The sequence below is a fragment of the Podarcis vaucheri genome (genome assembly GCF_965113315.1).
Source record: "Podarcis vaucheri genome assembly, chromosome: Z".
Classification (NCBI taxonomy): Eukaryota; Metazoa; Chordata; class Lepidosauria; order Squamata; family Lacertidae; genus Podarcis; species Podarcis vaucheri.
The window spans coordinates 12763723-12778757 of NC_138758.1; the positions used below are offsets into that span (position 1 = coordinate 12763723).

General features: G+C 43.3%; 1 protein-coding gene across 1 annotated transcript in view; it reads right to left on the minus strand.

Moving 5' to 3' along the window:
• Positions 1-7049: 7049 nt before the first annotated feature.
• Positions 7050-15035, minus strand: part of LOC309523467 (THO complex subunit 2-like) — a 57049-nt gene continuing 49063 nt past the window's right edge. Inside the window, exons 33-38 of the mRNA XM_082207340.1 lie at positions 12511-12648; positions 12188-12257; positions 11947-12101; positions 11525-11601; positions 11389-11436; positions 7050-7882 (exon numbers count right to left, since the gene is read on the minus strand). Of these exons, the coding sequence (XP_082063466.1) occupies positions 11409-11436; positions 11525-11601; positions 11947-12101; positions 12188-12257; positions 12511-12648 (468 nt within the window). The 3' untranslated portion in view covers positions 7050-7882; positions 11389-11408. The remainder of the gene's footprint in view (positions 7883-11388; positions 11437-11524; positions 11602-11946; positions 12102-12187; positions 12258-12510; positions 12649-15035) is intronic.

Genomic DNA, 15035 nt, shown 5'->3' on the forward strand with positions numbered 1-15035 from the left:
CAGCATGACAAAGCCACTTCTGGCGAACCAGAGCAGCGCACAGAAATGCCGTTTACCTTCCCGCTGGAGTGGTACCTATTTATGTACTTGCACTTTGACATGCTTTCGAACTGCTAGGTTGGCAGGAGCAGGGACCAAGCAATGGGAGCTCACCCTGTCACAGGGATTCGAACTGCCGACCTTCTGATCAGCAAGTCCTAGCCTCTGTGGTTTAACCTGCCTCCCAGACTAGAACTTAGGCAACTGCTAACTCTGTCACAGCCATACATATTTAGATCTGCCTACCCTCCACCCCCCAAGCCCTAGACATTGTAGTTTTAACTCTCACAGAGCCACAGTTGCCATGATCTTTAATAATAATAATAATAATAATAATAATAATAATAATAATAATAATAAATTTTATTTATATCCTGCCCTCCCCAGCCAAAGCCAGGCTCAGGGCGGCTAACAACAATAAAAATAAAATAATACAACATTCTAAAATCATTTCATTAAAATTAATTCAACTCAAATCGATAGCGACCATTAGGATAAAATTCTATGAAGATTGCCAAAGGAGGGAGTCAGGCTGTGCCCTGACCAAAGGCCTGATGGAACAGCTCTGTCTTGCAGGCCCTGCGGAAAGATGTCAATTCCCGCAGGGCCCTAGTCTCTTGTGACAGAGCGTTCCACCAGATTGAAGCCATAGCCGAAAAAGCCCTGGCTCTATTTGAGGCCAGCCTAACCTCTCTGTGGCCTGGGACCTTCAGGATGTTTTTATTTGAAGACCGTAAGTTCCTCTGTGGGACATACCAGGAGAGGCGGTCCCGTAGGTACGAGGGTCCTAAGCCGTATAGGGCTTTAAAGGTTAAAACCAGCACCTTAAACCTGATCCTGTACCCACTGGGAGCCAGTGCAGCTGGTATAGCACCGGGTGAATGTGATCTCGCAGCGAGGACCCCGTAAGGAGTCTCGCCGCGGCATTCTGCACCCGCTGGAGTTTCTGGGTCAGTCTCAAGGGCAGTAGAGCGAGTTACAATAATCCAGTCTGGAGGTGACCGTCATGTGGATCACAGGGTGAGAGAGGTAAGGAGCCAACTGCTTAGCTTGGCGGAGATAAAAAAATGCTGCCTTTGTTGTAGCTGCAATCTGCGCCTCCATGGAAAGGGAGGTGTCGAAGATTACACCCAAACTCTTAACGGACAGTGCTGGCCCTAATTGCACCCCCACAAGAGATGGGAGTTGTCCCCCCCATCCCATATCATCCCTTCCCAGCCAAAGGACCTCTGCCTCCGGCTCCCACGTACCCATCCAGCCACAGTTTCCAAACATCTGATCAGTGTGTCTGAGGCTGAGTCAGGATGGCCATCCATCAACAGATAGAGTTGGGTGTCATCAGCATACTGATGGCAGCCCAGCCCAAAACTCTGGGCAAGCTGGGTGAGGGGGCGCATAAAGATGTTGAAAAGCATCGGGGAGAGTATCGTACCCTGAGGCACTCCACACACCAAGGAGTGACGCGGTGCCAATCCCCCCCCCCAAGCGCCACCCTCTGTCCCCGACCAGAGAGAAACGAGCGCAGCTATTGAAGGACTGTGCCCTGGATCCCCACGTCGGCAAGGCGGTGGTCCAGGAGTTCGTGATCGACCATGTCGAAGGCTGCTGACAGATCTAAAAGAATCAGCAGCCCCGACCCACCTCGATCCAGCTGCCTGAGGAGATCAACTGTTAGGGTGACCAGAGCCGTCTTGGTCCCATGACCAGTGCAGAAGCCGGACTGGAATGGATCCAGAGCCGATGTTTCATCCAGAAACCCACCAAGCTGTTCAGCAACTGCTCTCTCAATCACCTTACCCGAAACCGGGAGGTAATTGGATAGATCTAAAGGATCTAATGATGTTTTCTTTCAGAGCAGGCACACCACTGCCTCCTTCAGTTCCCCTGGGAATGTCCCCGTGCCAAGGGACAAATTGATGATATCCCCTAGGGGGGCCTGCACCTCGTCTGGACATGCTCTAATCAGCCAAGACGGGCACGGGTCAAGAGGACAGGTGGTGGGCTTTCTAGCTCGAAGGAGTCTGTCCACATTGGCTGGGGATATCCGGTCCCAATACTGGACCCGAGGACAGTTGAGGGGCCTCCAGTTCCTTTATTGTATCCAAATTGGCAGGGAGGTCATGGTGGAGCAACAAGACCTTCTCCGCAAAAAAGCTCGCAAATGCCTCACAGTTGTGTGTCAAATTATTATTTAAATTTGGCTGTACCTGGAGAGACGTTAATGACCTACCGTATTTTTCGCTCTATAGGACGAACTTTTTCCCCTCCAAAAATGAAGGGGAAATGTGTCCTATGGAGCGAACACAGGCTTTCGCTGAAGCCTGGAGAGTGAGAGAGGTCGGTGCGCACCGACCCCTCTCGCTCTCCAGGCTTCAGGGATAGCCGCCTGAAGCCTTTGGAGCGCAGCGGGAACTCGGGTTGTGCTCCAAAGGCTTCGGGTTCCTTTTGCTGAAGCCGGGAGAGCTGCATCTTGAAGCAGGACTGGCAGGGTCTGCACAGCTTGCCCCGAAGGCAGCTTGGCCGGCTGAGTGGGCTGAGGGAACTCCTCGGCTATGCAGACAAAGTTCGGCATCACCGCCTGGTAGCTCGAGCAGATGCCCATCAGCTCCGCGGGTTTGGCGGCGGCGGCGGCAGCCATCAAGCGGGGGTAAGAGAAAAACAGCAAAAAAGGGAAAGCCGAGAAAGAGCGCGCGCGCCAGAAAACCAGCACCCCAAAGAGCGCCTCGCGCTTTGGTCTCGCTTTGTGCTGCTGCTTATTCTTCGCTGCCTTGAGGCATTTCTTTCTAATGCGAGGGAGACCCGGGTGAAAAAGGGGAAATGTGTGTGCGGAAAGCCGCCGGAGGTGGGGTGAGAGGGTGGCGTCTGCCGCTTCGCAGCCGAAAAAGCGCGCTAGGGAGGGAGGGCTGGTGGCAGCGACTGGCAGAAAGAAGCGCATGCTCTGCTGGTGTCCCCGCACCACGCTCTCTCTCTCGCCTGCCGACACAGGAGCATGCACAGATGACAAGCAATGCCATTTAAAGGCGGTGAGGCCGCTTCCCTTCCGCCTGACGACGACGTAGACACGTGCTCCCACCGCCCCTCTCCCTCAGGATCGAAAAGTGACGTTCAGTGATTGGATAGTTTGTATGCAAATTAAGGATAAAAAAGTGATGTTCAGTGATTGGATAGTTTTAGAAAGATGCAACAGTTACACTGTTCTGGAGCTCTATATAAGCAGGCTGACTGAGCTCCTCCATTCAGTTCAGTTCTGGCCTCAGAATAAAGAAGAGCTGTTTGAAGAATCGCTGTGTCATCTGATATGTTCGCCCACAACTTAACAGGGATGGTTTTCACACACAAACACGACTTAAGACGGCAAAAAGATCAGTGCAGACATACATCGTGTCGCTTGCAAAGCAGCGCTTGGTTTTGTCAACCTGATTTGGAAGGAAGATGTCTTTTGGATGGTTGGTCTGGGGCTCTGTCGCTTCAGCCCCCCTAACCCTAGCCTTGTGCTGCAAAATGGATCCCCACATCAATTGTCTTGATTCCCCCCCCTAAAAACTAGATGCACCCTATGGTCCGGTGCGCCCTATGGTGCAAAAACTACCGTAATTATACTAAATAATTGCACTGGGCGAGAGCTAGCAGATGCAATGGAGGCCGAGAAGTAAGACTTCGTAGCAGCCTTCACTGCCATCTCATAGGTTTTCATAAAAAAGTATAGTTCTTGAAATTGTTTGCGGAAAGTAATGTGCTTAAAATGTGTGACCAGGAGAGACTCAGAAACAAGTTGGTGGTTCTTCCTCAGCAGCCTCTGTCAGTTTGGTGACCTATAGATGTTTTGACTGGAGCTCCTGGAACATTCCTGGACACCATCCATGCTGCCTATGGCTGATGGTACTTGGAGTCCTACAATATCTAGAAGTTGGGGAAGGCTGGCGTTGTAATGTAATGTCACTGACTTTCAGAGTTTGACAGCCCTATAAGAAATTCACTTACAGATCAATCTAGATGAATTGGATTCCTTTCTTTTTAGGTTGGCTTGGAAGAAATCCCACCCCCAAGCTGCTTTAGAAGGTAGAGGTGTTTGTCGTTGGCTTGTGGGAGATCAAGCCAAGGCTTTTTGAATGATTTGTGGGTTCCTTTGCCAATATTGGCTTTGAATTCCAGAGAAGGGCAGCACATGCAAGTTGCCAGGAATCAACAAATGTAAATGAAAGAGCTGCATTTTGATTTCTAGCCAATAAATGAAAAGCGTTTACTGAATGTTCAGAGGCTGTGTTGAAAAGCACCACTTGCCACAACCAGTTAAATGATTTCCAAAGTGCCCAGAAGGTAACGGGATCCAAATATAGGCTGAGCAAATTAAGAGATTTTGTCTGATGGGGTCAATCTGTGCCAGAGTAATCCAAGGATGCCAGCAAACTATTTGCCTTGGCTTTTCATCCCCGTCAATTTAAACCAGGCATGGGGACCCTCCAGCTTGTGGGCCAAATGCAGTCTGCCAGGGGTCCTAATTCACCCTGTGTGGCTGTTTTTCTCAAGCCACAACCACCTGCCTCACACTTGACATTATATGACATCAGGTGTCAGGCAGGGAAAGCCACTGGTGGAAAGGAACAAGAAGGAGCCTTGAAGTGTAGCTTCCATTTCTCCACCCATGTGTTAGGCTTGTGTTTGCTGCTTTTAAATCTGGCGCCCAACGCAAGTCATGCCAAGGTTGGCTGCATGCTAGGGAAGCACCCACCCATTTTAAACCATAGTTACGGTTTGCAGACGGTGTGCATGCTGGTGCACAGGGTGAAAACTGAGGGTGCTTCACTCCCCAGACAAACCATGAGTGGCAAGATAAGAACATTGTTTACAACTTGTGGTCTCTTTGGAGAGAAATAACTCATAAGCCCGAGTTCAGATGCAACACTTGGAGGTGCAGAGGAGAAAAGCACTGTGCACTGGCAGGCTGCGTGTTCAACTTCAAAACTTAGATTTAACTATGGTTTCAACTAGTGGTCAAACCAGGCCTGTATCTAAGCACGTGAGAAATATGCTGATTTATGACCAATCTGCATATTACAAACAAATGTAAGACAATCAGCCTGCGGTCACATGGGCCATCATGCAATGTGAAATCTGGAATACTTTCTGTCCCAAATGAAGTCTATTTAGGCTATGCCAGAGTAAAGTTTGTCCCTGGTCATCTAAAATTTAAAGGTTTCTTTTACTGGCAGTGAATTATTCAGCGTAGCTATAAATCCCTTGAAAAAATTCATTCAGCTGCTTACCAGGCATTACTTTAGAGAAACATATTTTACAGACACTTTTTAATGAAATAAGTACCTCCAAAATACAGATTAGTATGATGGTCAGCATCCCCCCAATCCAAATAAATTTTTTGAGGACCACATTCTTTGGGCTTTAACATATCTTCCACATCACTTCAGTTCCTAAATGAAGTGGAACTTAAGGGTAAATACAGTTCAATATGCTTGACTTGCAGGGGATGACAATTTCCTTACTACCCTTTCTTTTTGCACCATGTCAGGAAAGTAGGGGAAATGCCTGCTCTGCATTCCCCACCCCCCAGCTTTAAGACAAGGCTATAGACTTCTAGAGATGCAGACTACACAGCCTTTTTATTTCAAGCACCATAAAAGGGAATAGTTTTTCAGATATTTTTTTTAAAAAAAACCCCACAAGAACAAGCCAACAGAAAGCTTCAAGTATGATTTGCTCACCACCACCCCACCCCCCAAAAAAGGCCTGGGGTGTTGTATGCAAAGAGCAAAGGCTGCACACAATTTAGCTATTCAAAGCTCTAAATGGGGGTATCTCTGCTTCCCATATTTATTAAAACCCCCTACAAAGACAGAAAATTAAACATTTAACCTATTACGTCCCCTCTCTGCTAGAGAAATCATTACAAATTAGCTGGAGAGGAGTCTGATTTCTAGACACTTGTTTTTTGTAGGCAGTCCATAATTTTATTTTCCAGACTGGGTCAATAAAGAACAATCTCTGTGCGCACAGCTGAATTGATTTTACTGAGTCTCAACGGCCCTTGGTTTAAGGGTGTGTGTTTCTTAAAAACACATCCAATGCACAAGTTATGGGTGGCTCTTTTTAAAAGGCACAGTATGGGCCTCAAACACTCAGGATAATCCAGCCAGAACAATTCAACACCTGTTGTTTCTCCTGATATATCCATGGCAGTCATACACAAAGCGAAACAAGCCGGTTGTGTTTTTCCTAACTTCAATTACAAATCCGCTCTGAAAGTCTTCGTCACCACCCCCTTTTTAGCAGTTCTTGTGTGTGTGCTAGTCATAAAAATGGTGGGATACACTTCTGTGGAAGCTCTTTTGTTGTATGAGAACATCATTATAGATGCAAAACCTACATAAAGCTTAACCTTTGCAGCCCTTTTATGCTGCTGCAGACGAGACAATTTTCTCTTGGTGCTCTTGACTCTGCTCCCAACCCACTTCTTTCATTATAGACATAGATATTAAACGTCATGCTAACGAACTGGCGTTTCTATCTGCTCCTCTCCATCCTGTATTGGTCGTAAAGACAAAACTGTTTGGTTGAAATAGAGGATGGATGACACATCAGGTAAAAAGCTGGGGTTTTTTATCAAAAGGAGAGGCAGAATTTATGTAAACGATGAGCGTAACAGAACTACAGCAAGGGACTCAGCTATACAGCTGCAAATGTGATGTTTTAAGTGCATTATACAAATGTGACACTAGATGGTAATGGTGAGCTTGTGGCAAATTTGATATATTTCCCCAAACCCTTAAAAAGCAAGCAAACATTTGCACAGCATTTTTTGTGACCCTGTTTTTCATTGCTTTAGGTGTAGTCCTAGCTGCACCACTGCTTGGGCTGCAATATTCCCTAAAGCTTATGAAATAAAATAAAATAAAATAAAAATATATTAGGTGTCAAAGTGGACTGAAGAGGACAAAAGTATACGACAATTAGAAATTACAGTACAGAACCACCTGAATAAGCAACACACACAATGATTTACGACCCATTGAGAAAACTATTGTTTATTTAGAAAAAAAGGTTACACTGGTAGAATTTCAGATAAAAAAATTGTTTTACTTTTCTTAGAAATGTCATTGTGAAACGTTTTTTTTCCTGACTAAAGTCCAGCGATACAAAGCTCCTGTAGCTGTAATATGAAAACCTAATTCTTAAATTTCTGTTTGGAATGAAGTATTTCCCAATTTCTAGAAACATTATGACAAACATATAAGGTGTAGCGGGGAACAATAAGTGAGGGTTCCTTTTTTTTTCTTTTTTCAACTGGTGAAATGCTGTGCACATAATATACAAATAATTCTTAAGCACCGCACAAAAACAATGCTCCCACTTGGTTTTAGTTATTGATATTAGAAACAATAAATAAAAACTGGATTTTAAATGAGGTAAATTCCAAAGGTTCAACAACTGTTTATTTGTTGGGTTTTCAAACACAGCAAATGTTTCAATTCCATCTGAAAAGGATTACTGAAATCAGGCAGTATTTGGGTAACCTAATGTGAAACTCTGTACACGTATAAACCTCATTTGCACGATGGCAACAATTTGCAGCACATTGTGCTAAAATATGGAACATGTAACACTTTCAGCCAGGTACTGAAAATAAATGTTTAAGAAGCTAACCAACAAAAATACAGTAATGTACAACTCAACAATCAAATCTTCAGCAATGGGAGGGAAATAAAGCAGAGAACTGAATAATTTAAGGAGATGCAGATGGGTCCTCTTCATTCGCAATCTTCTGTGCAATGTATATTCCGGAAAATACATATATGGTCACACCTCAGAATCTTCTCATTTTCAAACCTGCCTAAAAAAGAGAGAACATCAGGACAATTAAATCTATTTCATAAAGGATCAGGAGCTGAAACTAACAGAACTAATATTGCAAAAAAGCAGAATGGCGTGAAGTTGCTCTCACTCAAATAAACAAAGCGCATGAAAAAGATGCCCAGTTTTTACAGTGGCATGAAGCCCAAAATGGATTAGCATGGCTCATGACATGATGCTCTACTTCCCATAGATGAACAGGAGAGAATTCTTACTAAACCCTCTTTGAAGAGATGAAACACTGCACAAAACTAAGCACCACGTGTCCCCATTGTGCAGTTACAGCCCTAGTATCAGCCCAAGAGCAAAAGTAGAAAAAGGAGTCTGTGGTAACTTAGGGGGGGGGATTACTTGATACAAATGGAATTTAATTTAATCTGAGAGCAACGCCATCTGTAACAAAAACCTTATTTTATATATAGTAAGAGTGCAACTTTTATGTTAGAAGTGAAACGTGACAAGTGGTAAGATTGCCAATGCCCCCCGGAATTCCTAAATTAGATAAATGGATCAAGAATAAAAAAAGTGAGATAGATCCCTTCACCTCGTGAATGCCCAAAGTAAGCAATGTTTTGTCACTTACAGAATACCCGGGCAGCCACTGATAGCTGAAGCAGCATGTTAAAGCTTGACATCTGAACATGTTGACTTTTAATCAGAAATGGACAAGCTTTTACCATTATTATTTCAAGTATTAAAATACATAATTCTATCTTTTGACTGAAATGGAATTCATGATATATAGTAATCTCAGCATTTATCAAAATCTCAGTGACATTTCTTTAAATAAGTCCTATCCCCACAAATACGTATGTGGCAATACAAAGCCATCCCATATTGGTGAGACAATAACCTCAGGCAGCATGATCCACAGGGGCAACAGATCTCTGCTGCAGCAGCAGCCAGAGTGGCAGCTACAGATGTGGAGTGCTCCTGGAAACCAGATCTGTTGCCTCCTCAGCATCCTCTTGGCAAATAGGGGGCACTGCTGGTTTCCTCGCACCCCTAGTGAGAAAATGTTGGGGGTTGCCCTCCGGGATCACCTGTCCAGCATGTTTCATAGTAGGCCCTTTCTTCCAAACAAAAGCCTTTGATTCACACTTCAACCATCAGATAAGGTTGCTTTTTTTTTGGGGGGGGGTACCATTTTGTGGTTCACCTCAGGTGCCAAAATATATTGGGCTGGCCCTGCCACAGTATGGTCATTTCAATAGTAGTAGTAGTAGTAGTAGTAATAATAATAATAATAATAATAATAATAATAATAATAATAATTTATTTTTACCCCGCCAATCTGGCTGAGTTTCCCCAGCCACTCTGGGCAGCTCCCAATCAAGTGTTAAAAACAATACAGCATTAAAAATTAAAAACCTCCCTAAACAGGGCTGCCTTCAGATGTCTTTTAAAAATAGTATAGCTGCTTAATTCCTCGACATCTGATGGGAGGGTGTTCCATAGGGCGAGTGCCACTACCAAGAAGGCCCTCTGCCTGGTTCCCTGTAACCTCACTTCTCGCAATGAGGGAACTGCCAGAAGGCCCTTGGTAATGGATCTCAGTGTCCGGGCTGAACGATGGGGGTGGAGACGCTCCTTCAGGTATACAGGACCAAGGCTGTTTAGGGCTTTAAAGGTCAGTACCAACACTTTGCATTGTGCTCAGAAATGTACTGGGTGCCAATGCAGATCTCTCAGGATCAGTATTATGTGGCCCAGGCAGCCACTCCCAGTCATCAGTCTAGCTGCCGCATTCTGGATTAACTGCAGTTTCTGGGTCACTTTCAAAGGTAGCCCCACGTAGAGCGCTTTGCAGTAGTCCAAGCGGGAGATAACTAGAGCATGCACTACTCTGGTGAGACAGTCCACGGGCAGGTAGGGTCACAGCCTGCGTCCCAGATGGAGCTGGTAGACAGCCACCCTGGACACAGAATTGACCTGTGCCTCCATGGACAACTGTGAGTCCAAAATGACTCCCAGGCTGCGCACCTGGTCCTTCAGGGTCACAGTTACCCCATTCAGGACCCCACACCCACCTGCCTCCTGTCCCCCAAAACAGTACTTCTGTCTTGTCAGGATTCAACCTCAATCTGTTAACCACCATCCTCCAACCACCTCCAGGCACTCACACAGGACCTTTACCACTTTCACTGGTTCCGATTTGAAAGAGGTAGAGCTAAGTATCATCCGCATATTGATGAACAGCCAGCCCAAACCCCCTGATGATCTCTCCCAGCGGCTTCATGTGGATGTTAAAAAGCATGGGGGAGAGGACGGAACCCTGAGGCACCCCACAAGTGAGATCCCAGACTCATCCCCCAACACTACTTTCTGGACACGGCCAAGGAGGAAGGAGCGGAACCACTGTATAACAGTACCCCCAGCTCCCAGCCCCTCAAGATGGTCCAGAAGGATGTTATGGTCGATGGTATCAAACGCCGCTGAGAGATCCAGCAGAACTAGGAAACAGCTTTCACCTTTGTCCCTAGCTCGCCGGAGATCATCGACCAGCATGACCAAGGCAGTTGAAGGGATCACAGGTTAACCTGGCTACCTTGGTAGAATTTTTCTATTAACTGAACAACTTGAGAGTTCTTTTTGAAAAATGACTTATGTTAATGAACCTAAAGCTAGAGTAACAGAAACTTCAGTCTGCACAGCAGTTTTTGATGGTATAGAAAGCTTTCATTTAAAACAAGTGACAGAATGAATCCATGGGTTACTGTATGATTTTAGTCTTGGCTATAGAGCAACCTCTAAGACTACTATTTGGGATTCGGCACTATTTTTTTACACATATAATGTGGTTTGACATTATATTTGTATGCTTTTTTGCAGTCATTCTCTATGAAGGAAGAGAGAGAGAGAATGTTTACATTTTTTAACATCAATATGATGTTAAAGGAGTTGGATTTAGGACTGCTGAGTTTTTCAGTTGGCATTAACTTGGCTATCAGCAACTACGTCTGCCACAGATCCACAACCCCATACAGTGGTACCTCGGGTTACAGATGCTTCAGGTTACAGACTCCACTAACCCAGAAACAGTACCTCAGGTTAAGAACTTTGCTTCAGGATGAGAACAGAAATCGTGCGGCAGCAGCAGGAGGCCCCATTAGCTAAAGTGGTACTTCAGGTTAAGAACAGTTTCAGCTTAAGAACAGACCTCCAGAATGAATTAAGTTCTTAACCCGAGGTACCACTGTATTTAACAACTTGCCTAGAAGCTATAAGCAGTCAGGAATTTCATGCAGGTGGGTAAGCAGGCCAGAAGAGGAGGAGCCGATTGCTCCATCCCTCCTCTGCCAGTCCACCTTATTTTTGTGCTAGCTGCAGAGAAAGGAAAGTCTCTTCCTCCACAAGAAGCCCAGAAATGTAGCAGACTGGCAAAGGAGGGAACAGATCACTCTGTACCTCTTCCATCAATCCACTTGGCAAGGAAGATTCTTTCCCATCTCCAGTGAAGAGAGAAGATCAAAAAGTTATTCTCACCTTGGTCAGAACATTGTTCATTATCTGTGTTTGTCTGAAGACTTATGAGTAAATCAAAAGATTAAGGGAAATTTGGTTGTTTTAAATTTTTGGGAAACCAACAGACACAAAGACTAATGGCACAGTGAAAGGATATTGTTTCTTTTCTTCTTTTCCTCCAGTACTATCCCGTTTCTCTTTTTTCTCTGTTTTCTCCTTATCATGTCTGGACTCCTACACAAAACAAGTTTAAAACATGAGGAGAAATAATAACTTATACATAACACATTTGATTCTTCTTTCACAGGAGTGGGAAAGGCCGGGTTAGTGAAAGGGAAAAAAGAACAAGCTATTTACTCTTCCTAATCAAAATTTCTGGTTTGTTGTATTCTACTTCATACATTAAAATGAAAGCTTGCATTCACACATACACACACTCATTAAAAAGCTACTGATCTGAACTCTATATTCAATGCAATTATTATTATTATGAAGGACAAGCTTCATATGCTACGTAAAATCCACTGAACAAGACAATGATTTTACTAACGGGGGGGGGGGGGGAGGAGTCTGACTTGCCTTTTTGCTACCAGAGCTTTTCTCCATCTTTTCAATTTTTATTGAGTCTCCTTTCTCTTTGCCGGAAGATTTTGATTTGCTTTTGTCCTTTTCCTTCTCATTGGAGTGAGGAGAATCTGAAGGACTTTCACTCTTACTATGTTTGGAAGAACCAGCTGGAAAGACAAAAGCTACATAAATAGAGCCACTCATATCACCACCTAGGCATTGTCAAAAAAAGAAAAAGCAGGAGAGAACGTACTTGTTCCATTTTCCTCTTTGCGACGTTTGGTTGAATCCTGAGGCACTTCCCGATCACTATTTGAATGATCCTAGTCAGATACAACATTAATAAATTTAATACACACAGATCTCCAAAACAATAGTTTAAATATTATGCTTAAAGAGAGCTGGTTTGTTAAAAGCTGCTTCTTCCTTTGAAGTGCCTCCTTGCACCACAAATTGTAGTAATTTGCTCCCTGTTTTGTCTTAGTGAAATCAAGAAGCAGTCATTAAAAACTTTGCTGAAACCTGTCGTCATATTTTAAGAACCACAGTTTAAAATTGTATGTATAAGTCACAAACCCTTTTTCGATCTTTCCTTTCCTTTTCCTCTTTCTTCTCTCTCTCTCTGGATCTTTCCCTTGACTTGTCCAAATCTTTCTTGTCCACTTCTCTCTCTTTACTCTTGGACAGTGTTGGAGTTGAGTGGTTAATGTAGTGCTGTTAAATTAAGGCAACATTACCAAGGATTAAAGCTTATCTGTCATGACGGGGCACTAAAATAATTCTCTTTTGCAGAAATCCAGAAATATTTATTTTTCATCTCTAGCAGTCTCTCTGGTTTTCCTTATGTACCACTCTGAAAAATTCCTTGAATATCTCGAATTCAAAGTAAAGCTGAAAAAAATATTTTCACAATTTTATTGTTTTACTCAGCATTGTGACTTACTACATACTGGAATCCTGAAATTTCAGTAACAGAAGGACAACAGACAAAAGTGGTGTTCAAGCATGCTTGCATTGTAGAACTCCAAACTTAATTGTGAATCCAGTCTATTTAAATAATGAGAAACATTAATGATGTAGACTACACTTGCTTCCTAAAAGATTTGTTATCAAGCTCATTTATAAAAGGTACATAAAACTGTATGCTACTGTTTGCCTTTATTGTTGGTGATTGTATGAAATAACTAAGCTTCGGTGGCAAGAAAGAAGACAGCACATGGAAATGTTGCATGAATATAATTTTTCATTCAAGTTCGGGGATGGGTTAGCACAGAACTCATAAAATTACTTACAATAATATTGCATAGTAGCTAGTTCCCTATTTTAAAAATAACTGCACAAAGCACTTCGTATAAAAATAGAGCAAGCCTTGTTCCAAACTTAGTATGATATAGAAGATCTGTAGTTAGGATATATCAAAATTTTCAAAAATAAAATAAAAGCAGCCACACAACAGGGGCAGGTCAATCTGATCACATATTTAAACACATATTTAAATATGCTCAGTTTTTCTCTGTTTAAACTGACTGGCCTGGCATTTTCCCACTTTATATTCCCCACATACCTATATGGTTTTTTTCCCTGCAGGGCAAATAGCTTCAGGGAATGAGGGAATTTAAATCGTAAAAAATACATGAAGAGAGTTATCAGATTTTCCATACCTGGCACCAGTCTCACTTGCTCACTCTCTCTCTCTCTCACACACACACACACACACAAAAAAAACACCCTTCATGGCTGCTTTTAAACAAAAAAAATTGTGAGATCTTGTTCAAGGATTTTCCATATCCACCTAGTTTAGTTTTCACATTCTGCACTTCCCCAACTTTTGGGTTTTTCTTGAAATAGCATTCCCCACGGGAGCCATTCAAGAACAGAAATCTTTACCCGGGCCCGCTATTTCTAACCATATGCAATTATTCCCCAAGAGAACCTATTATTTCTGGCTTTTCTGAAGTACAAAAAAAACAAAACCCAAATAAAATATACTGGGAGCAGAGGGTTGCAAGTTTAATCTCGGATATATCCATAAGCAGATCAGTAAGTCTCCTCCCTCACCTTTCAAAGCAACTTTGCCCCTTCCTAATGGAACCATAAATGTTGCATCCATTATCATCTCATACTGACTGCCACACCTAAATCAGTGTACTCCCTATTCTTTCAAGAACCTAAGAGCAGCCCTGCTAGATCAGGTTGGTGTATCCTGGTTTCCCTAGAGGCCAGTCAGATGCTGCTCAGAAACCTGCAACCAGGACCAAGAGCAACAGACTTCTGCTATTGTTCCCTAGCAACTGGTATTAATTAATATAGCTATCCCCCAAGAACCTGTCTAATGCCTTTTTAAAGCCAGCAGCCATCGCATCTTGCAGCAGGGAACTCCATAAATTGTTTTAACATGTTTCTGAAGTGTTGTGTACTATTACTGTTGGGTGTGGTGAAGAGAGAATGGCTTACTGGATAGACTATTTAGATTAAGAGGGAAGGTACAATATGGGAGGGAGGTCCAAATGAGATTTGTCAGTTAAAAAACAGTTAATGGGACTATCAGGAGGAGATGGAATTGCTGGGTTCGGCACTTACTAGCCATTCAGATTTACAGCTTCTAGGTCAGACAAATCTACCTGCATTTTAAATTTTTTAGGTTAGAGCACTGGCTAGGTGTGCTTTTCACCCAACCCCAAAGCAATCCTAGCTTTCTGATTCAGGAGATTGCTTCCAAAGCCACTAGCTGCAGTAAACTTGCCCTTTGAAGGGCAATCCTTGAAGACAACACAGAAGTATCAGCTTGGGCACGTAGATGGAACTGCCGCTTGCACAAAGAGTAAATGCTTTTTCAAACTAAAATCCCGTAAAAAATAGAATAATTAAAAAAACCCAATTTCATTCAGCATAGCTGGCAGCTGAGGAAAAGCATAGGGGAAACGCATGTAACTGCAACAATTTGGGACAGAAATGCTAGATGCTGCTTTCCTAACAAGCAAAAACTCTTTAGAAAAATATGGCACAAATACATTATAAAAGCTTAAGTGCAATCAGGGGGATTTAATGAACTGACAGGAGGGAATAATCGCATCAAAAGTGCTGAATCATTCCAAGCACCT